This window comes from Acipenser ruthenus, chromosome 30, assembly GCF_902713425.1.
Source record: "Acipenser ruthenus chromosome 30, fAciRut3.2 maternal haplotype, whole genome shotgun sequence".
Classification (NCBI taxonomy): domain Eukaryota; kingdom Metazoa; phylum Chordata; class Actinopteri; order Acipenseriformes; family Acipenseridae; genus Acipenser; species Acipenser ruthenus.
The window spans coordinates 2,335,063-2,362,117 of record NC_081218.1 but is presented as its reverse complement, the minus strand read 5'-3'; the positions used below and the strand labels follow the sequence as shown (position 1 = coordinate 2,362,117).

The window sequence follows — 27,055 nt, the reverse complement described above, 5'->3', positions numbered from 1 at the left end:
CTGCTGTACAAATGCATTAGTCTCGATGACTTCTGTTGACAGCCCTTGATAAAACAAAACTTGCTGTGGTATATCACTTATCGAATCAATTCTTCTTCTTGCATACAGCTATGGTCAGCATTTTTGCATCACCCTATAGCATTATCTAATTTTGCTTCATAGTCGCTGAATAATGTTACCTTAACATATTGAATTACATACCACTGCTTTCTAGTTTTCCCATATACTTAACGAAAAACTGGTGACATTTCTAAACCTTACATGACCTTACATATTATGGCTTCCGGTAGACTGTTTTTGCGGTATCATTTTGTAGTGTATTTGATTACATGATGTTAAGTAAAAGATCTAAATTACGTTCATTTTTAGGTGCTGCTAAACTTTTGCCTGTAGGTGTAGATTCACTTTGCATCATTTTCTGTCATCACATACTTGTGAAACTTGTTGCTGGTATGAAATATCAATTCTCTTAACCAATGTGATCTTCTACTAAAGCACACCATTCTGCCCTACTGGGGGGAACTCTTTTAAGAGCACAGAATGTAGTCCCTTTTTTTTGGTAAAAGTTCCCACTGTTTTATATATACTACAGTCAATGACCCATTCCTGTGTCTAATCTTCCTTTCCTTGGTTTAATTATAATATAAAAACTAACAAGGAGCAGGGAATGTGTGTGTAATTCATGTCATGTTTTGCATAGCAGCGCTAATGCAGTTCTACATATCACTTGTTGAGACTTGCCAAAGGCTGCTAGAGAACGATTCAATAAGGCAGTTCAGAGCAGATCTACGTGGCCAGCAACAAGGACGGGGGAGAAAAGACAGCAACTCCTGTTAAAATCAAGCCCACATCCACACAGAGTTCTCAATAAAAGCAATAATCTTTATTTCATATCTTTGAAACGTCACAGCAAACGCAGCTAACACGTTTCGAGCCATAGGTCTTCTTCTCTATGCTCTGAAGAAGAATCTTTTTTTTTTTTTTTTATTTTGTCTCAATCCTAAAATGTTAGGTGATTATTGCTCCATTTGGTTCTTTTAAAATTATCTATCTATCTATCTATCTATCTATCTATCTATCTATCTGTCTGCTATTCCTGATGACACAGATGAAGACTCTAGTCTGAATATTTATCAACTTGACTTTTACTATAAATGTACCCTTTGTTACAGTATGCCTGATTCAACATGTTCTGATTGAGTGTTTCACATGTTTTCTAAATCAGATCAGTGGTGTCCATGGCAGTGTTTTAAATATAAGAAGCTGTTGGAGACCCGGTTGTGTGAATGGCTGGCTGTGTTTTATATCACAGGCTTGTAATAAGCTTTGCTTATTTTATTTATTTATTTTTTTTGTAAACCAGTTGCTAGGCGACAAGCCTGCAATTGTGTTTGAAAAACAAGAACGACATCAGGCAGAAAAATTACAAAATTAAAAACCAAACAGAAGAAAGGTCAAGCTGGCCTTGTGTGCCTCTAGCCTGCCCTGGACTGGAGGGCGCACACTTTCTCTTAGGGGGGTGAGGGAGGGAGGGAGCAATTCAGTCTCCATGCCTCAAGCCTGCCCTGAACTGGAGGGAGCACCCTTTTTCTTAGTGGAGTGAGGGAGGGAGGGAGCAGTTCAGTCTCCATGACTAGCCTGCCCTGGATTGGAGGGAGCACCCTTTCTCTTAGGAGGGTGAGGGAGGGAGGGAGCAGTTCAGTCTCCTTGCCTCAAACCTGCCCTGGACTGGAGGGAGCACCCTTTCTCTTAGGAGGGTGAGGGAGGGAGGGAGCAGTTCAGTCTCCTTGCCTCAAGCCTGCCCTGGCCTGGAGGGAGCACCCTTTCAAGTTTATCCCAGGCCTCTAAAGGTCAAGAAGACTAATCTTATTCTACTGCATCACACAGCCCCCAATAAATACAAAATGTCAACTAAAAGCCAATATCTATCTTCCTTTATTTACTGGTTGACATATTTTCTTAATGTTTGACAGCTGAAAAAGTTCACCCAGAGTGGCTGTTTTATTTATATATATATATATATATATATATATATATATATATATATATATATATATGGAGTGCTCCCCCTAGTGGACAATGCTTATAGTGAACGGTGCCCCTTCACAGCAGGAAGCTTACCAGGAGGAATGTGTGCAGTTATGTTGAGGTCCTAGGGTTATACCGTGCTTCTCGGTTTTCAGTATGGTACTCTGTTTCACAAGGCCTTTTTTCACAGCTACCACTCTCGGCAGATTTTTTTTTTGTTCAATTGATGTCAGCAGTTGTCGGTGCGTGCGTGTGTGCGTGCAAGTGCCTGTGTGTGTGATTGTTCTTTGGGATTGGAAAAAAACTAAAATATTTTTTCTGTGTTAAGTGTTGAAGAAAGGAGTCTTGTAATCCAAGGATACATTTCAAAGTATGCTGCTGTTCGAGAACTGAGGTGGAATTGATTATGGAGTGTACTGCATTCATTTTTGAATACATAAAAAATACAATAAAGTTGCATTCTCTACCTTAAAACGCTGAAGAAACGGCAACATCTTCACAATACAATTTAACATAAAAATAATAAAGTATTTAATTGCGTCTGACCAAAGTATTGTATGCTTTCTTTCAATTCCCTCTAAACTACAGTGTGCTTTTTCTAACAGAATAACATGCAGTGTTATGGGAGGCTGTGTGGTCCAGTGGTTAAAGAAAATGGCTTGTAACCAGGAGGTCCCTGGTTCAAATCCCACCTCAGCCACTGACTCATTGTGTGACCCTGAGCAAGTCACTTTTGCTCCGTCTTTCGGGTGAGACGTAGTTGTAAGTGACTCCAGCTGATGCATAGTTCACACACCCTAGTCTCTGTAAGTCGCCTTGGATAAAGGCGTCTGCTAAATAAACACATAATAATATGTTTGCATTGCATGCGGTGGAGGTTCCTTCAAAAAGCATCATTATAGCACTTGACAAAAAACACACAAATAAATATATCAGTTTAGAATGAATTGATAAACAGCGAACACTAGTGAAAAAAATATATATAATGTACTTCTTTGAGCCTGGTAATATTTATGGGTTACACTATGTAACACAATTTTTGTTCCTGGGTAGTAAGTGTTATTTCCTAATTGCTTATGCCTCAAAAGTATAGAAAATGGCTATTATTCCCCACAAACTTTGCTTTTGTGACCAGGACAGTGATATTTTGAAATTTATCTATTTCCAATGAGAAAACGGGCGAATTTGTGTCTTTTCGTTCACATAAAGTCAGAAAAAAACAACATATGAAGCCAAATTAACATGTATTTATACTAAAGTAATACAAAAATGACTACAAAAGATTTAGAAGTGAGTAGTTTTTCGAGATTTACGATTATACTGTAAATCACTTTCACGAATCAGCCCCCAAATGTAGTCTCCCATCATGTTCCCGTTATACTGTCCTTGGTAGCGGCGTTCAAAGTCCAGTATATCCTGGTGGAAGCGCTCGCCTTGCTCCTCCGAGTACGCTCCCATGTTCTCCTTGAATTTATCAAGATGAGCATCAAGGATATGGACTTTGAGGGACATCCTACAGCCCATTGTGCTGTAGTTCTTCACCAGAGTCTCAACCAGCTCCACATAGTTTTCGGCCTTGTGATTGCCCAGGAAGCCCCGAACCACTGCGACAAAGCTGTTCCAAGCCGCTTTCTCCTTACTAGTGAGCTTCTTGGGGAATTCATTGCACTCCAGGATCTTCTTTATCTGTGGTCCGACGAAGACACCGGCTTTGACCTTTGCCTCAGACAGCTTAGGGAAGAAGTCTTGAAGGTACTTGAAGGCTGCCGACTCCTTATCTAGAGCTCTGACAAATTGTTTCATAAGGCCCAATTTGATGTGCAGTGGTGGCATCAGCACCTTCCGGGGGTCCACCAGTGGCTCCCACTTGACATTGTTCCTCCCCACAGAGAATTCGGTCCGCTTGGAAGGGTCCACCATGCAGAAGTAGCAGTTGCTTGAGTGGTCAGTGGGTTCCCGCCAAATTCTTGGGATAGCGAACTTCATGGCTCTCTTTTCCCCTCTGTACCATCCTACAAAAATACATTTATTTCACCCATGACAAATGTGTAAGAGATTCTCGCAACATTTTTCATATATGATATATTTTTTCAATAACATTGAAAATTGTAAAACATTTTAAAATTAAAAACTTTAATTTAAATTTAACAAATTTTATAACATAAAATTCCGAGCAACAATTGTCCATCTTACCTCCCAGAGTTTTTTTGCAGTGCTCGCAGGTGAAATGAGGTGCCCAGGGTTTGTCTTGATCCCCGACAGGCATGCTGAAATATGCCTTGTAGGCCTCACACATCTTAGCAGATGCTTCCACGGAGTACTTTTTCGCTCTTGTCTTGATAAATTGGCCGCAGACATAGCAAAATGCGTCTGCCGGATGCTTGCAGCCTCTTGATGCCATCTCAGAAAAATGCAGATATGTATCCACTTAGGCAGCTGGAACTAAACTGAACTGGTGGGCTTAAGGCCCCTGTATTTATACTACTATTTATATTACTGGAAAGTTCTAGAAGTTACTCCAAGTTTACTCAGCACTGAATCTATCTGGAATGTTCTGGAAAATAGGTAAATTTCAAAATATCACTGTCCTGGTCACAAAAGCAAAGTTTGTGGGGAATAATAGCCATTTTCTATACTTTTGAGGCATAAGCAATTAGGAAATAACACTTACTACCCAGGAACCAAAAAAAAAAAAAAAGTTACACGGTGTGATTTGTATTGCTTAGACTTTTTGAGATATCTGTTCGATTTATTTGTTTTAACTTCTTCAAGATTAACTTATTAATGACTTCTCATTATTAAGGTGTATATGTATTTAATCAACTATATACATATTTGTGTAAATACCCTACGTATAAACAAGTATTGAATTGAACATTAAATCAATCAAATAAATAGCTATACGGTAACGAGCCTGGGATTTAAAACAGCCAGAATTAATTTGACCTTTGATGGAATTTGACTGTGACACAGAGGTTAACTGTAAACACACCCACTAGTCTTTCAAAAGAGTCTCACAAGAACAAAGTACCGTCGCTGGAAAATGGAACTGCTGAACTAACCTGCAGCTAAACATAAAACACATGTAAATCGGGTGATTACGAGCGTGTTGCACGGCTGACAGCATCTCGATGCAGTGAGGTACAAAGGCGCAGTGTGAACACGCGGGCCCTGGCCAGGCCCTTCTTGGAGAAGGGTTTTCAAAATTATATTAATAGACAGGACAACCTTTCGTTTTCTTTATTTAATATAGGAGGCTATGTGGTCCAATAGTTGAAGAAAAGGGCTTGTAACCAGGAGGTCCCCGGTTCAAATCACTGTGTCTCCTTGGATAAAGGTGTCTGCTAAATATACAAATAACAATGATATGTTGTAACCTAATTAAGAACACATGAGAAAGGATTACCTACCTAACCTATAGTCCTCAAAGTTGATTATATAGAAAAATCAACTATTTAAAGTGTTAAACAGAAGAAGATAATAACAACAATAACCTCCTCCTGCTGCAGGTTGGTTATTTCAGGGAAGCTAGAACTAGCAATGGTGAATGCAGTCTGTTTAACCCAGGTGATCTCTTTTATTTGTATGTATTGTGTGTGTGAAATTAGACACTGTTGATTGTGAGTCACACTATCTGCCGAAGTGCTAGTGATTAAATAGTTAATAGGGGTGTGGAGAGAGAGAGAGAGAGAGAGAGAGAGAGAGAGAGAGAGAGAGAGAGAGAGAGAGAGAGAGAGAGAGAGAGAGAGAGAGAGAGAGAGAGAGAGAGAGAGAGAGAGAGAGAGAGAGAGATCAACACAACACAGCCCTTCTCCTGCAGTTTTTCATATCACTTAGTTGAAGCGACGGAGTTCAACCTTATCGGAGCTCCCGAGTGCACTCAGAGAGGAAACACGAAGGGAGAAGCAACTGGACTGGGCTGCATTCATTCTCGCTACTAGAATAAACTGTGCACGGTTATAACTTACAACAGCTACAAGCGAACCAGCCTCTGCCAAGCAGCTGTTGTTTGGAGTGTTAGATATATTATTTGTTATCATTAACCGGACTGCGGAATACAAAGGACTTTCAAGTAAGTAGCAACTTAAAGGAATCGAGACTCAACAGCTGAACAAATACTTTCCTATGTCTGTCATGTTGAATACAAAACTGGGTTTATTCACCGGGTTTGTAAAACGAGGTGTACCAAAGCCGATTTTTTTTTCTTCTTACAAGAGATAACTTTTTTTTTTTTGTTTCATTAAAACTAAAGCATTTTCACTATAAGTCGACTTGTAGCAGTTTAGCAGGCAACAACTATTATATCCAAATCGTTAATCCAGATCTACCGAGTCTGGTGTATTTAGGATTTTCCATTGTTGTAGGCAAAATGAAATGAAGCGTAAGTATGGAATTTCTTATCCTGGAGACAGAGCTGACCTTTAAAAACCAGATGCGTTCAAACTGGTTAAAAGATAAGTTGCAAAGGGTTTTGCGTGTATTCATGTATTTATTTTAGTTTTTATTATACAGAATGTCAGAAAATGATAAAGAAAAGTGAAATTGTGTATACACACACACACACACACGGACGAAGGCTATATTTGCATCCTGAGCCATTCGAATAAAAGGCGTAATAGCACAGTAGTGACGTCAAAATGTCATAATTCCTCTAGAGGAAAATACACTTGAACTTTGACCCATTCGACTCCTCGAGACCACTTTCAATTCAAACACAGAAAAAAAGCCAAACCCCACACAAAGTATTATTTAACCATTTTATTCCATTCATTGGGCGTTTTTCTTTTTCTAAGAACCCGACTAACACATGTATTTCAAACATTCAATAGCTATAAATCAAGAAAAACAACAAATCCCCAACCTGTGTATCCTCCCTCGTGTGCTCTACTCCCAATATCCATGTATTATAAAAAATAAATAATAGATGGGCTTCATTGAGTTACAGGAAAACAATTCCATCTAGGGCTTCTGTGACGGTGTATAAACGTCACATATGACGTCATATAAACCCTAAATGGAATTATTTTCCTGTAAATCACTGAAGCCCATCTATATATATATATATATATATATATATATATATATATATATATATATATATATATATATATATATATATATATATATATATATATACATTTATTATCATAAACATTGTCTTAAGAGAGATGGAACATATATAAAACAAAAAAAGAACTGAACGAGATTTGTTCAAAAGCTGTCAAACGTAGAAGAGGCAGTTTGGTCGCTGAAGTGGGGGTTGTGAGAAATCTCGTCAGGTTGATAATGACGTGGTTGTTTTCTACAGCAGTACATCATTAAGAGAACAGAGCGTGACTGCACAGGTCAGTGGAAAAATAAAGAGGACCATTATCCAAGAAATTAGGCAACTCACGGCGTTTTGTAAGGTGAACTTTTTTTTTTTTTTTACATAAAACGTTGTTGTGTTATACAAACTTTATACCATATTTTCAATATATGCTTTTAATACCGACTGCCACACTTTGGTGCACTTTTAAATACATCAAACTGCAGTCGTTTGTTTTATATTATATAAGGGACGTATTGGATAACATACAGGGATGCTTGTGTTTATAAAACGGCAGGGTTTTATAAACAAACTGGACTGTCAACAAGGTCCTATAATGCGGAGTGCACAAAAAGGCTGAACTACGAAGCAATTATGTTTGCATGAGTGTATTTTATTGTGGGGTGCAGCAGCATTTAACTCTACCAAATGATAAACCAACTCACAACATTTGAAGTAGTAAATACTTATCTAAAGTCTTTGAAACGTACTGCCGTGCACAGGTTGCACAGCAATAAAAGCGTTTACACTTTCTTATTTTAGCATACCGATGGCACCACACTGTCTGTCTCAAACCATTATAGTGCCATGCCTGGAACATCATGGCAGTACAGGGTGCTTTTCCGTATCGAGACAGCTGTGTTGTAATTGTCGGTGTGGTTTTGCTAATGGTTTCTGCTCGGTTTTCTTCAGGGTAATGAAGTGAATAATATACAAGCGGGAAAATCTGTTGACTTTATGCCTTATTCAGCGTTTGTGCAAGGTCACGCTGTGTGTACTGGAGTTACATAATACGGTTGGGGCTGTCTGCATGTTAAAACGGATTACTTGGCATTTCACACCAAGTATTATTCTCTAATCTTGCTCATAAGAATGAACTGCGGAGCGCATTTTTGTTCTAATCAGTTTTATACCACGTCACCTCTCATACAGAAGTAAAAATGTCAATGCCCCAGTTGAGAGGAAAATTCGCTTCCATTCGGCTTTTAAAACACCCAATAGGAATGTTAATTGCCTTCGATTGTAAAGGTGATGGAAGGACCGCTTTTCTTGTTTTGGAATCAGGACACGAGTGAATGGGTTTGTTTAATCCCTGCTGATAAATACTTCTTGAAGGCAGTTACGAGCAGGAGCACAGCCCTGATTTCTTTTTTCAGTGGGCTAAATTCTGGGTGGACAATAAAAAAAAAAACTGAAACTTTTGATCATGCTGGTAACAGTAGCACAGTCGTCCTTGCCCCTTTCTTCCCGTCGTTTAAATTCAATAAATGTTTTAAAAGTGATTTTAAAGTCTCAACTCTGCCAGCGTTGCTGATACGACTCGAGACGGAGTTCCAAAGACACTCCTCGCCCCCTCCTGATTTTAGATGATTTCTAGGAACTACCAAGCGATCTGATTGAGATCAGTTGATTCAATGGGACGTTATCAAGCAAAAATCATCCCATAGAAATGGGCCAGTAGGTACCTACTAGCCTACTAACCCCTAAATCTACCCCCTACCCCTAACCCTAATCTCTACCCCTAAACCTAATCTCAACCCCTAACCCTAACTGTGTTACTATTAAAGTATTTTTTCCTCTTATTTCAACAGCGCTTTTTAGCGCCCTCTAGCGGCTACTACACCCCACGTCCATTAAAGCACTTGATCAGGACCAGCTCTTCCTAGTGGCCCATTCCTATGGTTTTTGTTTGATAAGGTCCCATTGAATCGACTGATCTCAACCAGATCGGGTGCAACTACCAGAAGTTCGATCTCAAGCTGCGATGAGGAGCAGAAGGTGCCAACAGTTCCTGTAAATATAAAAGGCCTTATAACTTTAGGTAGTAAGCAGAATTTCACAAAGTACAAATTCAGAACCCGTGCAATTATAAATTGCAGGGTTAGGCACGCTTGACAACTTTCTCTGAGGTGTAATTCACGCTGATGATGGGGTGTTCAGATAACAGTTTGTGACAACCTAATCCATGGCAAACACTGTCTAGACTTTAATAGCTCCTCGCGCTCGCAGTGGGGAAGAATGTTCAAATAGAACGCGTCTTATTTAGTTATTCATTTGTGTGTGTGTGTGTGTGTGTGTGTGTGTGTGTGTGTGTGTGTGTGTGTGTGTGTGTGTGTGTGTTAGACGATTATAGAATATGTTGTTCTCTTATCGTGAAGGTAAAAGCTAGTTGCTTTTGCTCCTTTATGTCCGTGCTAGATTCCTCCTAAGCTTCTGTCAGGGCTGTTTTGACGCAGACGATCTGACAGATCCCTGGCTACTTTCTGTCATATTGCAGGGACTCAAGATTCAAATGTATACATACTGTATGTATGCAGAAACAAGTCTTAAAAGCTCATACACTGGAATGCAAAGGCGTCTGCAGTAAAAATACAAATAAGACGGATTAAAAAAAACATTTCTATCTTCTAGTCTTTATATTGGGACATTTTGAAGACGCAAATGCCTGCTAGCCTTATATTATTATTTGTTTATTTAGCAGACGCCTTTATCCAAGGCGACTTACAGAGACTAGGGCGTGTGAACTATGCATCAGCTGCAAAGTCACTTACAATTACGTCTCACCAGAAAGACGGAGCACAAGGAACCACTGGACCACACAGCCTCCTATATAAACCAGATGTCATTTTCCCCTCATAAAGCAATGGAAAACAAATTAAAAAAAAACATTTTCATGAGAAACATATTTAATTAGGTGTCCACACCATTTTTTACAGCTGTTTTCAATGCTTCATGCATGAAAAGGTTAAAGCTATCATTTTTCAGAAAACTTTTTTTTTTTTCTTCTCTCCCTTAGGTCTTATAAATCCCAATCCAAACCCTTTGTTTGTTGTTTCTGATTAAAAATTCATGCAATCCTGCATTACCAATTCCCAATGTGGACGCTTCCTTTCCAGTGACATAATGGTTGCTCACATGAGGACATTATTCACACGTCCTGTTGTTTAATTACGGAATGACGGCTTTGATGGAATTCAAATGTTCCTGAAAAAAAAAGCTTCTCAACACCACAGAAGCATCACCACATGTTTTGTTGTGTCACACTTACACTCGAACCAGCTGTCGTAGTTCATTACAATACACACCACCTCCAAAAACACAACTGATGTCTCAGCACTGGTTGTAGATGGAAAGGATAGTGGTGTGTGATGCTCTGGTGGTACAGATTGTGCCCCCAGCCGGTGAGATGAGATTGAAAGCACTATAACCGGGATTGCACAGGGGCCTGGCTCTTTTGCACAGCGGTTAAGGTGTTTGCTAGCTTTGAGCAGTGGTCAAGTCCTAAATCTTAAGGTACCAGAACGGCACTAAAATATCAATTTTATTATACAAGAATTGTTAGACGAATTCCCACGTTATTTGACTGCTGAACCTCTAGTAACACATATTATAGGCAATTGCATTTATCCCATTTCTACAAGAATTTCTACAAAATGTCTTTCTCCGTCTTACCAGAGTGCTTTACTTTAGTTGTCTCTGTGTGTGTGTGTGTCAGTGGCTTCGTTTGTGTTTGTGTCCTCAGTCGTAGCCAATGCGCTGTTCCTGTCGTCTTCGTCAGCTGTCCCTGTCATCTTCTTCAACCTTCTTAAAGAAGTAGTTTGTAACAGAAGAAGTTCCTACTGCTCTTTTCGTTGCTTCAAGAGGACTGCTGACTGAATGGGACAGGTGTGCGGGACTTGTGAGTGATGTGACTTAGCTTGCCTGTTACGTGAGTTCCAGAGTGGTTGTGATTGTATGGGTCAGTGTATTATAATAAGTCATTTAGCAGATGCTTTTATCCAAAGCGACTTACAGAGACAAGGGGGTGAACTATGCTTCATCATCAACTGCTGCTGCAGAGTCACTTCCAATAGGACCTTGTTTGTTTTATGTCTCATCTGAAGAACGGAGCACAATGAGGTTAAGTGACTTGCTCAGGGTCACACGAAGTGGCTGAGCGGGGATTAGAACCGGGGACCTCCTGGTATCAAGCCCTTTTCTTTAACCACTGGACCCCCAAGCCTCGCTCTGTGTAGGTATGTAGCTAACAAGCCCTTTGTTTAAGGCCTGCTGGGGTTGTGATTCTAATTTCAAAGAATTACTTGTTAAGTTTCAGAAAACATAAGGACACCGTCCTCAATGTGTTTTAACCAAGAAGACAATAGACAAGTCCTGTTTTGTCAACAGCATGTATTGACTTTGCTTCCTGTAGGGGATACATTAGAGCCGGGACTGGCGTTCCTCATGTGGAAGTATTCTTTCAAAATGTAAACAAATATTCTAATCTTATAGAATTTTGAATTAGGTGGCTATAATTTGAACCATATTGCAGGAAAACAAATACAAGTGGTACCCATTAAATTATCTGTTAAAGAAAGGAGAGAAACCCTGTTGTAAACTGTGTTAGAATGCTTTTATTGAATTTATTACGGTTTCCAAGGCAACAGCCTAATGACGCGTTGTGAAAATATGTTAAACAACAACCCTAATAGATAAATCCTCACAGGCCACATGTGTTTTTTTTATTATTATTTCTTAAACACAGAAATACCTTTTTCATTCCAATTTGGAATTTCCCAAGTTATTAAATACAGGCTTGTAAATCATTTACTGGAAACGTTTTGTTTTACTGAACAAAATGCAAATGAGAAAGCTCTATTATGTTTTTTTCTTTTTTTTTTTTTTAAACTAATCTGTGAGAGTAAGGGACTGATCTGATCACCCTATACCCTGATAAACCTCAGCTGGGATTTGTAGAGCATTTTACAGCACGGCTGGGAGTCACCCTGGACTTCAATCAATCCACGGAGGGTTTCTCCAGTGCTGTTAAATGTTCTATCCATCCGTGGCTTAGCAGGGTATAGTTAATCAACCCCTTGATGTACTTGCCAGAGAGAAAATACATGTACGCTTCCTTCTACAATACAAAAATCAAAACCTTATCTCAGTAAGTAAATACCCTGTCTTAAATAACTTGCCTTAATAGGAGTGTGCCTGTTTTGACTCCTCTGGGCCATTTCCATATAAGTTTGAGCCAGGATATCGTTTCACAAACCGCTTCGAAGCCTCTTGACCTTCCCCCCCCCACCCCTACACCCCCCGCTCCCTGCCACCCCCACACTCTTGCCATGCATTTACTTAAAGGAAGCAGACCTTGTTTTAACAAAGAGGAAACGGATAATGAGCACTTTCTCCTATCTCATAAAGGAGTGGAACGAACATGAGCCGTGTGCTACAGGGTGTACACTGCAATGGGAGAGGTTCGGTATTCAACCAGCTAGTGCTCATGGTAAAAACAAGGTAGCAGTGGCTTCAGTGAGGACGCAATGCAGTGGGGCGGCCATGCCAGGGCAGCTACAACGAAAAGAGGTCAGACATCTAGAAGCAGACATACAGAACTTATCGGCAAGTGCCTTCATCAGTGTAAGGGTTCAGACTGTGTTTGAGGAATTATTATGTCTGTAGGGGCAGGCTGATTACAACGTAGTGGTGAAACAGATGGTTTATTTTTTTTTGGTCATGTTGCATAGCTAGAACTTTTAAGATTTTTTTTTTTAGATTTTCGGTCATTTACAATGGGGTTCGAATACTTTGATAGCAAGTTTACAGCCAGTGATCCAGCTGACTGAACTTAAGTAGGGACTGTGGTTACGCTCACATAGTCAAATCACTCAAAATAAATACCACACAACTTTTTTTCCTAGGCAGTTTCCTCCGTGTATAACTATTCACTGTAGTGCTACATTTTGAAATGCTAAAAGAATCTTAATAAATTAAATGACAAACGTTTCCACTGGAAACACTCCTGCTCACACAAATTAGCGGTCTGACGGCTAATTAATCATTGAGAGCTCTCCCATTAATTTAAATTAAATTCGCTGCGGGATGTCAAGGAAACAGACCAGTAGTAAAAGGTTGTAATGCAGTTTTTTTTTAATCGTTTGTTGTAATGAATGCCATTTTGACCCGATTTTAATAGCAGTGTATTACCCTGAAAACAATATAAATAGAGAGGAAAAATGTAGTCCAGGGGTGTGATAGAGGACTACATCTCCCATAATGCCTTGGGGTTTGAAATTAGAGCCAGGATGGGTAACACCTGGCTCTAAATATAGAAGGAGGGACACCTGTCTGTAGTCAGGCAGGCAGCTGAATAAAAGCAGGTCAAAATGTTTGTCGTCTCTCTGTGTGAAGGTGAAGGATTGTGGGTAACCTGTGTTTCAAGACCTGAAGAAAGGTATTTGATAGTTGTGTTTTGTAGAACCGCTTTTAACTATAGACTAAATAAAGCAGCGACTGTGCTGAATTCAGAAAGGCTGAAAGACACTGAATAGATTCAAGGGCAGACGTTTCAGTTTTGAATGTATGAAGTTTTCCTTTCAGCATTTCTAAATGTTGTAGACTGCTGTTTGTGAAACTTACGTAAATGCCCAATGTTTATTTCAACAAGCATGTACAGTGAAACCAGCAGACCAAAGCAGTTTTATTAAACCTGTCAGAAGGCAATAGTCATTTGACTTTTGACTGCTGGAGTGACTACTGGCTGGTTTTGTGGGAAACAGCACTAGTACTTTTGGTCTTGTGACTCTGTATTAGCCACTAGGGTTGCAAGAAAGAGATACAGGGGCACTACCCTTTTAAAAAATGTGTCAAGGTACACTAGGGTAAAGGCAAGCAAACTGTAATAAAGCTAAGTAAAATCATAGTAAAACTGTGGTAGAGCACAGGTGAGCAGCTCAGATTAGTATGGGAAAGCGTTGTAAAATCCATGGCTGAACATGGTAAAGCATGATAAGCTTAATCCTCAAGAAACAGCAGGTGTCTTGCAGTAATAATCTTTTTCTTTTCTGTGTTCTGCGTTTTTAGTATATTTTTCTGTTGCCTCACAGCCTGAAGTATTCTGGTTACAGTGGGGTTTACTTTTCAAACAGACGGCTGTATTGCCAAGTAGTCGCCCACTCCGGATTACAGCAGGGATTTGTGGGCGATGCAGCGTGGGGGCAGAACCTGAGAGCAAGCAACTGTGGCTTGCTTTTCTCTAAAAGCGTCTGTAGCTTCCAGAATCCTTCCGTGAATCCTGCACTTTCAATGCTCAGGTCTCAAACGCTGTTACAGCAAACATTTTAAAACACTGCAAAAGGAACACTTCTGAAGCTTGGAAGCTTTTCTCTATCAATTTAAACACCTGTGATCGTGCTCCTCATGTAATCAGTTATGTGTTCTGAAATGACTTCAAACACTTGCAGGTTCTCAATGAACCCTGCAATTACTTCAGCAATGTACCACTAACAGCTGTGTCATTAATTACACTTGGAATTGCTTAAATAGTATCACTTGCTAAAGGCATCTGATCGATTATTTGTCAAGTGCATCTGAGCTCGATCAAATACATTGTGTTAAATGCAATACATTGCAAAGTGATTAAGATGCAAATAAGGTGTATATTTAAATGCAAATGAATTTGCACTTGAACCCAACCCTGGTTAATATTAGCAATACAGTTTGAATATTAGCTATCGGTCTGCATCGTACCTATACAATGTCCTGCATGTGTGAAGATGTTTTGCACATCTTTGATGTCTGCTGCAGGTCTGTTTTGTGTTTATTCTGTGTTGCAATGAGATCGGTTCTCAAGCTTAAGCCCTTCATAAGAGAATCAATGTTTGAATGTTTAAGGGCTATTAAAGTCTGGCAGTCGTCCCACACTGAGAGCTAATCTCATCATTCCCCAGATAATTCGTTTTGTCGTCTTTCAAAGCAGCTTTCCAAACTGAATTGTTTCAAAAGGACGCCCCGGCACTGAAGCTGAGGCTATTTAAACATTGGGAACGGGGAGAATGAGATATTGAAGATAGCTGGGGAAAAAAAGTATGTCAGATTTTATTTTTTACATGGCTTTATATAGGAGTAAAATGGAATCCTCATGTGAGGCCATCACGGATTTTCATCTTTCATATATTCACATATATATATATATATATATATATATAAAGACTAGCAGTTTGTTTTTTATCCATCCCCATATGAGTTTGCCACACGTGAAAGGGTTTAAAAAACAAATACTTGACTGAAGCTTCAAACCTTTATGAAACTGTACAATATCTCTGTACACATTAGCAGCAGTGTGAAGTAGTGGTTAGGGCTCTGGACTCTTGACCGGAGGGTTGTGGGTTCAATCCCCAGTGGGGGACACTGCTGTTGTACCCTTGAGCAAGGTACTTTACCTAGATTGCTCCAGTAAAAACCCAACTGTATAAATGGGTAATTGTATGTAAAATAATGTGATATCTGTATAATGTATAATGTGATATTTTGTAACAATTGTAAGTCGCCCTGGATAAGGGCGTCTGCTAAGAAATAAATAATAATAATAATAATAATAATTAGCAGCATACTCAATACCATACTCCTTTGAACTGAGCTGCCCTGATGTTCCTGTGAACAGCAGGGTCAAGGCTTGTCAGCACTTCTGTTTGCATTGTGATCTGCTGGCAATCTTGGAAAAACAAACTAAGCAGCTGGATCTTGGTCAGTACTTCTGTTGAGACCTTTGCTTTTGGTATCAAGTACTGATGTCTTGCTCAAGATGTCAAGATATTTCAATGATTGTATTGCAGTACTGTAAGTGGGATAGCAGTGACCATTTTTTCATGCGTTTGCTTTTCTTTCTTCTACTGGGGAAAAAAAATCAAAATGATTTTGATAAACATAAACAGCTGTTGCCAAATAAAGCTTGATGGAATCTGACCATTTTTTATTCGTTATGGGTTCAGTGCTAGAGAAAGAGGCGAATTAAGGATTTATTTTTTATCACTGCAGTACCAGTACAGTAGCTGATAAAAATAAAAATAAAATGAATACCACAGCAGCAAATAAACATGGACTTGCTGATAGGAACCCACAAGAGGAAATGCATGTGGTGTTGATCTTATCCAGCAGGAATAACATCAAGTACGTCTTCACTGATGCTGTGATCTTATCCAGCTGCAGCTGCATTTAAAGGATTTGACTTTAAGACCCGCGCTCACGTGTTCAGAATAAAAGTCTGCCAGATCTTGGATAATGGCATCTGCTAAATAAATAAATAAATAAATAAATAAATAAATCTATTTGTCCAGGGCCCAAACAAGGGAAGAGGGTTATTTTTAATTTTTTTTTTTTTTTTTTGTCTGTCAGTCTGATGGAGAGTCTCCTGGGGTTTAGAATAAGGCAGGGTGTCAGTTACAGATCAGTGACGGGACTTTTTCCAGAATTCCTCTGATTTAATATCCCAAAAGGATATTAAACAAGGACAAAGGAAAATATATATTGCTGCACTGAAAAAAGGGACCAGATCTGGGGTTCGGCACCAATGAACCCTCGGATATACAATCGTTTTTTTAAATTTTTTTTTATTTTTATGGAATCTTTCATTTAACGCTAATCTTGCTTGCTTTTGACCTGGCAAACCCAAAGATCCTAAATCTTATAGAGCCACCTAACTCTCTCGGGGCTTTCTTTCTAAACAGTGCCATGACCCTAACCCTAACCCTGTCTTTAAATCTCTATTAAACATTCCTGGTGTTTTTGTTGAAATTTTAATCTTGTTAGATCTAATGCTGTTTTGGGATTTATTCATTTTTCTATTTTTTTTTTCATCATCTGTGTCTTTAAATTATTATTTATTTATTGCTCAAAAGAGCCAACTTCCCAACGTTTCGGTTTGTTTAACACACCTTTGTCATGGGAAAGTGTGATTGAAAACAAACAGTTGAGGTGCTTGCAGACTTTTGATGCCATGGAAACTACACTCACTTATTTCTATATAGATTTATTAATGTGCTTCTGATTATTATTATTATTATTTATTTCTTAGCAGACGCCCTTATCCAGGGCGACTTACAATTGTTACAAGATATCACATTATACATTATTTCACATTATACAGATATCACATTATTTTTACATACAATTACCCATTTATACAGTTGGGTTTTTACTGGAGCAATCTAGGTAAAGTACCTTGCTCAAGGGTACAACAGCAGTGTCCCCCACTGGGGATTGAACCCACGACCCTCCGGTCAAGAGTCCAGAGCCCCTGACCACTACTCCACACTGCTACCATTTACTACATAGTTAATGAGGTCTGTGTCTTTTAAAAATACAAAACACACGGGTCCCATTGCTCACCTGAAAATGATTCTGAACCACAAGAGTATATTAGTTTCATACCCATATCAAATTGCCCTCTAACATTGTATAGAGCATAGTATTGGGTACTGATATCCACTCAGTGTTTTCTCATGGCTAATTTTCATGCGACAGCATTTCCATGTGCTACAAATGGCTGTATCACACCAATATCAGGGTCTGCTATTTATATTTTACATAAATACAATTAATAAAATGCAAAAACAAGCTCTAAGTTATAGTGTTAGAGCACCAGGTACACAACTTAGTTTCTTCAGTTTATTATTATTATTATTATTATTATTATTATTATTAATCTCAAATGGAGTTAATCAAGTGCATATTTTTATACCCATATTTCAATCTCACGTGTGTAATTATTATGCTAAACCTGTTATTGGTGCTATGCTGGCAATGGTGTGGGTTTGTTATTTACAGACCTGCCTTAAGGAAGTGATCCTCATTAGCAATGTAGTGCTATGGCAGTGCTGTAGTTATGTAAGTTTTGCATCACCCTATAGAATTAACTCATTTTGCTTCATAATGTCTGAAATGAAACCTGCTGAATAATGTTACGTTAACATATTGAATTACATACCACTTTGTAATTTGCAATACATTTAACTAAAAAACTGAGAAATGTATGTCATTTTTTTTTTTTTTTACATTGATTTATATAGGAGTAAAATGGAATAATCATGTGAGGCCATCATGCATTTTCATCTTTCATTTTCATTTCTTAATCTAACATGAAATACTGTACCACTGTTGTGGCTTCAGGTAGACTTAGAGTAAATATTATGTTTCATCGTGAAACATCTTGAAATACCTATTTTTAGACTGTGAAATAAGCCATTTTTACAGTGAAAAAAATACAGCCCTAACGATAATCCATGTTAATTTAAGTTCTAATTAGATCTGTTCTGCTCTCATCTTAATATTTATTTCTTTTTTTTTGCAGATACGGTAAACCAGAACAAGAAAAGAATGATTGACTTTCATCTCTGGGAACAAAAAAGTGACAGGAGTCGTTTACTGAAAAAACACAAAAACTAAAAAGGAAGTCTAAAGGAGAAAGTCTTCAACCCCGAACCCCACCCCCCAATAAACACAGATAATATACTTGTCTTTTATGGTATCCTTTTCTGAGTACAAGGATTCCGAATTTGACCCCTTGCAGAAATCTGGTTTCGTCTTTCGCAGCCCGGTGAGTGTCGTTAAGGAAACTGACCATGGAACCCTAGGAAAGATTTTGAGCTAACAGGACTGCTGTACTGAATAATACGAATGCCGATCTGCTAGGGGGAAGGGGATTATGTATTTTGTTCACTGCAAGAACTTTTTGAAACTTCATCACCTCTGCTGTGTTTGACACTGCCAATTCGTTGAGTTGGATCTTTTTACAACACATTTTGGGGGTTCCCATTCTGAAAATGCTGGGTCGCTATTGTCAAAGAAAATAAAAATAAAATGAGTTTATTGACGATGGGGAAGAAGTAACGTCTGATATAAAAACAAAAAAAAAAACTGTTTTTGTTACAAAAAATAACAGGATTTTATTCTGTACTTTTTTTTTTTTTTTTTTTTTGAAGAGAGAAAAAAAAAAACTGGCTGAAACGACGGAATTACAAAAAAAAAAAATAGAAAATGTGCAACTCTACGTCCACAAGCTGCGACGTTGTCTCAAAAATCGACCACCTTTTCCAGCCCACTTTATACATCATCGTGATTGTCATTGGCCTGCCCACCAACTGCTTGGCCCTATGGGCGGCATACCTGCAGGTGAAACAAAAGAACGAACTGGGGATCTACCTGATGAACCTCTCCATCGCTGACCTGCTTTACATCGCCACGCTGCCCCTGTGGATCGACTACTTCCTGCACCACGACAACTGGATCCACGGGCAGGAGTCCTGCAAGCTCTTCGGCTTCATCTTCTACACCAACATCTACGTCAGCATCGCCTTCCTGTGCTGCATATCTGTGGACCGCTACCTGGCCGTGGCCCACCCTTTGAAGTTCGCCAAGATCCGGCGGGTCAAGACGGCCGTTGCCGTCAGCCTCGTGGTCTGGACCATGGAGGTCGTGGCCAACTCAGCCCCTCTGTTCCACGACGAGCTGTTCCGAGACCGCTACAACCACACTTTCTGTTTCGAGAAGTACCCCATGGAGAGTTGGGTGGCCAAAATGAACCTCTACCGTGTCTTTGTGGGCTTCCTCTTCCCCTGGATGATCATGTTGTTCTCCTACCTGGGGATCCTGAAGGCGGTCAAGGGGAACGTCTCCACCGAGAAGCAGGAGAAAGCCAAGATCAAGCGGCTGGCGCTCAGCCTGATCATAATCGTGCTCATCTGTTTCGCCCCCTACCACGTTATCCTGCTGTCCCGCAGCACCATCTATCTGATCAAGCCCTGCGACTGCAGTTTCGAGGAGAAGGTTTTTACTGCCTATCACGTTTCACTGGCTCTCACGAGCCTGAACTGCGCGGCTGATCCCATCTTGTACTGTTTCGTCAACGAGGGAGCCCGCAGCGATGTTACTAAAGCCCTGGCTACCTTGGTCAGGTTTTTCACCAAGGCCAAGCCTCAGGAGCTAGCTAATGGCTCCGTCACCCTTGAAACCCCGCTGTCCTCCAAGAAGCCCAGCTTCTACAGCAACACGGAGACAAACAGTTACACTTACAACACTGGGCAGGTGGGATTACAGGAAGAGTGCCTTCAGATGAAAATACTGAGTATCAATAAATAAAGATTGTATGAATGGATTTTTTTTTTATTGTTGCTTATGAAAATAAGCATTTTTTTTACGTAATTAAAAATATAATGGAAAAGAACAGGAAATATTCATATGTTCTTAATTGTATTTTATTTATAAAAAAAACGTTCAGTTAGGCACTAGGTTCAGTTCCTGTGTAAAAGAATACAGTTTTTTGTTTTTTTTTGTTTTTTTAATTTAGTCGTTGCCAATTATTTTTTTTATTATTTTCTCCCCAATTTGGAATGGTCAATTAATTTTAGGCTCGGCTCACCGCTGCCACCCCCGCGCTGACTCGGGAGGGGCGAAGACGAACACACGCTGTCCTCCTGAAGCGTGCGCCGTCAGCTGACCGCTTCTTTACACTCTGCAGACTCACCGTGCAGCCGCCTCAGAGCTACAGCGTCGGAGGACAACGCAGCTCTCGGGCAGCTTACAGGCAAGCCCGCAGGCGCCCGGCCAGACTACAGGGGTCGCTGGTGCGCGGTGAGCCGAGGACACCCTGGCCGACCTAAAAAGAATACAATACTAACTCAAAACGTCTATTTTTCATTCTTTCAAACCACTGAGATATTTTTTATTTATTTATTTAGTTATTTTTTATGTGTGAATAATGTGGTTGGGGTTTCTGTGATTTATTTATGTTACTTCGTTGCAATCCTACCCAACTCTCTACCCTTCTGATTTATTGACAAAAAGTTAATTCGCGACCTTGAAAGAAAATCAGAACCAAATTAATTTTTCTTTGAAAAAAAAAAAAAATATTGAGAACACAAGTTGTATTTATTTCTGTAATTTGATACAATTACTTTAGATGCAACTTTTGCGGTCAATACAATTAGAGTAAGTTACCATATACAGTTTAAAAAGAGAACATTTAAACAGCCCAGTTAAAAATGCTTCAAAAATATTACAAAGTAACCTGACCTCAAATGAGAACAAAGGCACTTAATGGGTTAGCTCTGTTCGTCTTCCTGCATTTAACTAGCCATGTAGTTTTTACCCGGGGATACAGCACAGGGCAAAACAATTAACAGTATGTTACTTCTTGTCTTGCATAGAATTGTAGTTTCTTGTGTCAAATTGTCATTGAACCCTCCCCACCATTGGCATTATTTTTAGGTATTTATGAGAGAGTTTCGCCTGTGTTCAAAGAAACACTTGAGAGCTCACTTGATGGTATTCCCCGAGTATGAGTAACTATTTGCTTCTGAATTTGGCTGACTTCTATATATAAACTTGGTCTTCTGTCTCTTGAATTTACAAATTATGTTCCTCCCAGTGCTTTACCCCCTGTGAATGAATGTACACAATGTATCAGGCTGCCTAAAACTTGCTTGCCAGCAGAGATGCCAACTAACGCGGACCAAAATATACATAGCATCTTGCAGTATTTTTGGACGCACCTTTTCCTAAGCAGTATCCCCTCCAGCAGTATTGTGTAACTCAAACTACTGTAAAATTAAAATCTACGCTGCTAAAACAGCACTCCCCAATTTAGTAAGCAAGGCAGAATAATGTACTTCAATAAACCATGCAAGTACCAACAAAGTAAGTTAATATAGACCAGTCAACTCTCCCGTATTGCGTTGGACCCAGCAAAGGGAACGCAATGCGTCTCTTGTGAACTGTAATCATTTGAGGTGCATTTTAAGCAACAGTCTCCCCGAGATATGATTTGTTTTAAGTTCCATGCTTGACCGGCTCATTTAGAAAAGAAAATCAAATGCACTGACACTGGCTGTCCACAGGCACATACTGTAATGAGCCAATGAAGAGCGTGCCACTAAGGGCTGAATGACATTAAAGAATACAGCGCCCCTCATAATCTCACTGTTTTAATGGCGTTATGCAATCAAATTGTGATACCTGAACAGAACACTGAAAAGCCTGTAAAAGAATGTCTGTCTGTCTGTCTGTCTGTCTCTGTTTGTGCACCTCTGTCTATCTTTTTGTCAGTCTCCTGTGCTTGTTGTTTAGCAATCTCAGGAAGTTTTTTTTTTCATAAAATAAATTAAAGAAATAAAGTTTTGTAATTTTTTTTTGTATATATGTGTGTGTGTGTGTGTGTGTGTGTGTGTGTGTGTGTGTGTGTGTTTGTATTAAAAGGTCAAATTTGAAAAAAGAAAAAAGTGTTTGTCCAGACTTTGCTTTATCCCGATTCACTGTGCTTTATCAAATTAACATTTTAAAACAGATTTGTTTGAGTTGGCTTATTCTTGAGCTGGACTGATTGGTCAATGTCTTTTTCTAGTTTTTTTTTTTGTAAAGCACCCTGGGAAGAGTGCATGGAGAGTGCTATATAAAAGCAAATTATTTTATATTGTATAACAATATGCCAAGAAAACCTATCACTCCTATCACTACCTATCACTCCCCCCCCCACCCCCCCACCCCTTTTATTGCCCTGAAAAAAAAAATTGTTCATTTTTATTGTTAACGTAGGATGCGAAATATTTCCAATACAACCTTTTAGATAAACTGCTGCATCCTGGTACCACTGGGGTCACATGGTCTGATTACTGCTAGACTATTGGAGTTTTAACACAGGAAGTGATTAGGTACCAGGAAGTACCAGCGACTTTCCATCTAGAAATACCTGCATATCTCCGAGTATGAAAAAAGACATTTCTACAGCTAATAATAACTTGTTTGTATTAGTTGTGCTCATTTTAATTCTTTTTTTTTGTATGATATGCCACCTCCATGACCAGGTCTCCCTAGAAAAAGAGATTTCAATCTCAACGGGACCTTCCTGATTAAATAAAGGTTACATAAATAAATTGAATAACTGAAGCAAGAGGTAACCACATGGAATTTGTAAAGTCGGCTGCCACTCCCAAACGCTTTGAGCCCCGAGCGCCAAACTGTGTCCGAAAAACAAACGGAACAACACCAAAGCTATAGCAGGCCCAAGAGCCCCCTGCTGTACACTGAGGCTAATACCAAAAGACATTACATTTAGAAATTCAGATACAGACGATTTAAAAAAAAAAACCTCAGGGTGCTGTTTGAGCACGGAGTGAATTTTAATTCCCACCGGCGCTGCTGGGGGTCCTGCAGTTTGAAATGTCACCCCGGTGGTATAGGACGACCCAAGAAGCATAGTCGTGTTGTCCTGAATATTCAATATTTGTTTTCTATTTAAAGAGCAAGAAACTTGTTGGTAATCATTCTGAGAGTTTTTTTTTGTTTTTTTTTTAATGATTTTAATGTGTTAAGGTGCTTTGAATATAGTTCAGGAGCTGCTCTTCATCCGCAGCTGCCTGCCACTGAAATATGTAATGTAGGTACAGCTATGGCCAAAAGTTTTGATTATGTAACCAGAACCACTCCGAGCCATTGCAAACACTATGAAAAGGTGAGGGGATCTATAAGTATAATACAAAAACTAGTCAAATATATATATATATATATAAATGCATCTCAGTCCTAATTTTTTTCATAAACAGTGAAAAACACAAGAATTATTATTCGCCAGAAGAAGACATACAGAGATAGGGTTCGAACAATTATTAATTATTGATTATTGCTATATTATGAGAAAACTAAACATGTGTCGCGACAGGAAAGCTTTATGTAATTCTGTGGGGTTTTGTTAGCTATATAACTATGGCAAGCCAAATGATCATTTAGAGATATTACAAATTGCATTTTGAGATATCTTGAAATATTTAGAGATATGTGTAATTCAATTGCAGATATGTTTAAAACGAATATAAGATATCTGTAAATAAACCCTTTTGAAGATATATCTTAATTTCATCTTGAGATGTCTAAAAATGAAATAAAGATATCTCAAATTGATTTACAGATATCTTTAAATACTGTTTTGCTAGCACGGTACGCCAAACTGTCATTTCAAGATATCTCTAAATAACTTCCTGTCCATTCAGAGATCTCCCTAAATATCTCTAAATGAACAGGAAGTTGTTTCAAGATATCTTAAAATCATTTTGAGATATCTGTAAATGAACAGGAAGTTATTGTAGGAGCCAATTAGTATTTTTTGCCTATATTATTTATGAGAAGACATATTTTGATACATTATATTGGTCTATTACGCATTTACAGTAATAGGGTAGTATATCTTTAAGAGAGCGAGCTTTGTTAGGTTCTGGGGCTCGCGCGCTTTTGTATAAATTCGGAAAATAACGGTCACTTGTTACTCTGTTGTAGACATAGCTTTGGAGCCTCACGGTTTTCTTAACGTGTCGTGTTATCTTCGTTATTCTGTGGAAATTACCTGTCAATAACTTATCTGTTATTACGCTGAAGATCCTGTAAAATAACTGTGAATACTAACCTGTGGAAACCTGAGGAATAAAAGTTGTATTGCTTTATTTTACTACGGAGTCTGTGTGGATTGGATAACGTTAGATGGATACGCGTCAGCCATACCAGCCCAAGCTATGCAAATTTGGATGTTATACAGAGTTATTTAGAGATAGCTTTAAATATTTAGAAACATCTATAAATCAATTTGAGATATCTCTAAATGATCATTTGGCTTACCATAATATAACCCGTTCAATTGCATTTTCCATTATGTCATGTAATAGAAACATTGGCTGCAGTATATATATATATATATATATATATATATATATATATATATATATATATATATATATATATATATATATAAGTGCGGTGTGCTTTAACTGTAAATGAGACGCAGAGTATACGGTAAACAGTACTTAGAAACGTGGAGTAAACACGAGCAGGACATTATACATCCAATTTAAAACCGCTGTGAAAAAAAAGCACTGATAATATGAATCATTGATAGCATTCATTACTAAAATCCTTTGCTGACACACAGTGCCAAACGCATTTGGATGCGCAGCGTTTAGAGTAGTTGACAGGTTGAGGGTTTAGGGTTTAGGGTTATAGTTTTTTTAAAAATTAAATACACAACGGTTGCACCGAGGGTTGAAAAATAGACAGACAGTGGTCAATAAGCTTTATATCGAATTCCAGTATTCAAACCAATAACTAGAAATAGTAATTTCCGAACCATAAGGAAAACCATTAGGCCTAGAAAAAAATATATTCTATAAATTAATCAGTGGGTACGGACGCAATTTTCCTCGGATGTCTGTGGCTGTTTGAGGGAAGTGAACAACGGTTAGCAAATTTTTCTATCCTGGAGGAATTCATGAAGAACAGACAAACAAATTAAACACTTAAGGGCTGTGCATGGTTAAACAGCTAGTGTTTTACTAAACTGCAATTTCAATGTTTTTCCGGCACTGATGAATCCTTCTGTCATTCTGAGCGGCTGACTTGTACTTTATTGTGGGAGGGTTCACATTTCCCTTGAGCAAGACAGAGTGGTCTCTTGTAACATCTAACATATTTACGCATTCACGCATAAACTTTATTTATTTTACCGATTTTAATATGTAAAATAAACTCCAGGATTCTTTTTTTAAAAAGATAAAAAACAAAAAACGCGGAACACTATTTATGCGCTACATATATATTGTTCTCATACACAACCGGGCAATTATTGTGGACAACTGGCGTCTAAAGGCCTTGAGATTAAGAAGTCGCAGGGCCACTGTACAAAACCATACCATAACCCAGCCTGTGTCTGCTGTATCTGTACTGTGCTGTACTGTTAATTACCCCATTGCCTTCTTGTTTCAAAGGTAAAGGGAGATTTTTGACCACAGGACCCTCAATCTTCTTACACTCTCTCACTTCCACTGTGAAATCGATTGCTTTTGTTTGCCCTAATTTTCTCCAGATGTCACCGTGTTTACACAGGTCCAGGGCACAGACCCCACGTGCATCCGAGTTCCCGTCGTTTCAGTAAACAAGTTTAAGAGCTTCGAAGAAAAAGGACAGGCTATGCATGAATTCTCCCAAGTGCTATGTTTGGCCTGGCTTCCGTCCAGTTGTGTCTTGAAGATACAACGATTACAGTAAAAAAATAATGGGCACAATGTGTAGAACTCACTTTTTAGCTGTCCCTCGTTTTATGATTGATTTATAGGCAAAAGGAATCGTTGATTATATACAAGCTGCATCTCCCTGCAGCCAGTCAGAAAATTTCAAATATCCTCGATTAAATAATAATAATAATAATAATAATAATAATAATAATAATAATAATAAGTAGCACTTAAGTATATGCACGGAAGGCTTTTAGTTGCGCAAGGAGCGCCCACCAATGGTCAAGGTTTTCCCCAAATGAGTTTGAGGAAGTGCTCCAAAATCAGTCATTTTCTCTTGATTTTTTTTTTTTTTTTTAAGAAACACCTCTTACAAAGCTTTCTAAATCGAAAAGTTTGTAAGTTAATATCATATAAATGAACAACTCCAAAATCAGTGGCTTCTTTCAACAGCCAAAACTTGCAGTGCTGGGAGTCGATTCTCAGAAGAGTCGATTCCTGATTCTGACGTTCGAAATTTTGAGAATCGATTCCAAGAATGAGGAGTCGATTCACGGTCGGAATACATATTTGATGTATATTTGATGCGCATATGCAATAATCCGAAATTGCTTCAGGGAGGGTTGGGTTGGCCAGGGTGTCCTCGGCTCACCGCGCACCAGCGACCCCTGTAGTCTGGCCGGGCACCTGCGGGCTTGTCTGTAAACTGCCCAGAGCTGCGTTGTCCTCCGACGCTGTAGCTCTGAGGAGGCTGCACGGTGAGCCTGTAGCGTAAAAAGAAGCGGTCGGCTGTCGGCACACGCTTCAGGAGGACAGCGTGTGTTCATCTTCACCCCTCCCGAGTCAGCGCGGGGGGGGTGGCAGCAGTGAGCTGAGCCTAAAAATAATTGGCCATTTCCAAATTGGGTAGAAA

The 27,055-nt window shown here is 39.0% G+C and overlaps 1 protein-coding gene across 2 annotated transcripts; it reads left to right on the top strand.

Annotated features, from left to right (window-relative positions):
- Positions 1-5,862: 5,862 nt before the first annotated feature.
- LOC117394602 (G-protein coupled receptor 4-like) lies at positions 5,863-22,514 on the top strand. Of its 2 annotated transcripts, none has more exons than XM_059004879.1 (2): positions 5,863-6,100; positions 18,447-22,514. In XM_059004879.1, exon 2 carries the CDS (start codon positions 19,133-19,135, stop codon positions 20,231-20,233), a length of 1,101 nt encoding a protein of 366 aa, XP_058860862.1. In that variant the 5' UTR covers positions 5,863-6,100; positions 18,447-19,132; the 3' UTR covers positions 20,234-22,514. The 2 variants fall into 2 exon arrangements, with proteins under 2 accessions (XP_058860862.1, XP_058860863.1); XM_059004880.1 differs by lacking the exon at positions 5,863-6,100 and adding an exon at positions 13,511-13,553.
- The last annotated feature ends 4,541 nt before the right edge of the window (positions 22,515-27,055 follow it).

What these genes read in the sequence shown, in the direction of transcription:
- LOC117394602 (XM_059004879.1), top strand. Translation starts at nt 19,133, where the DNA reads ATGTGCAACTCTACGTCCACAAGCTGCGACGTTGTCTCAAAAATCGAC.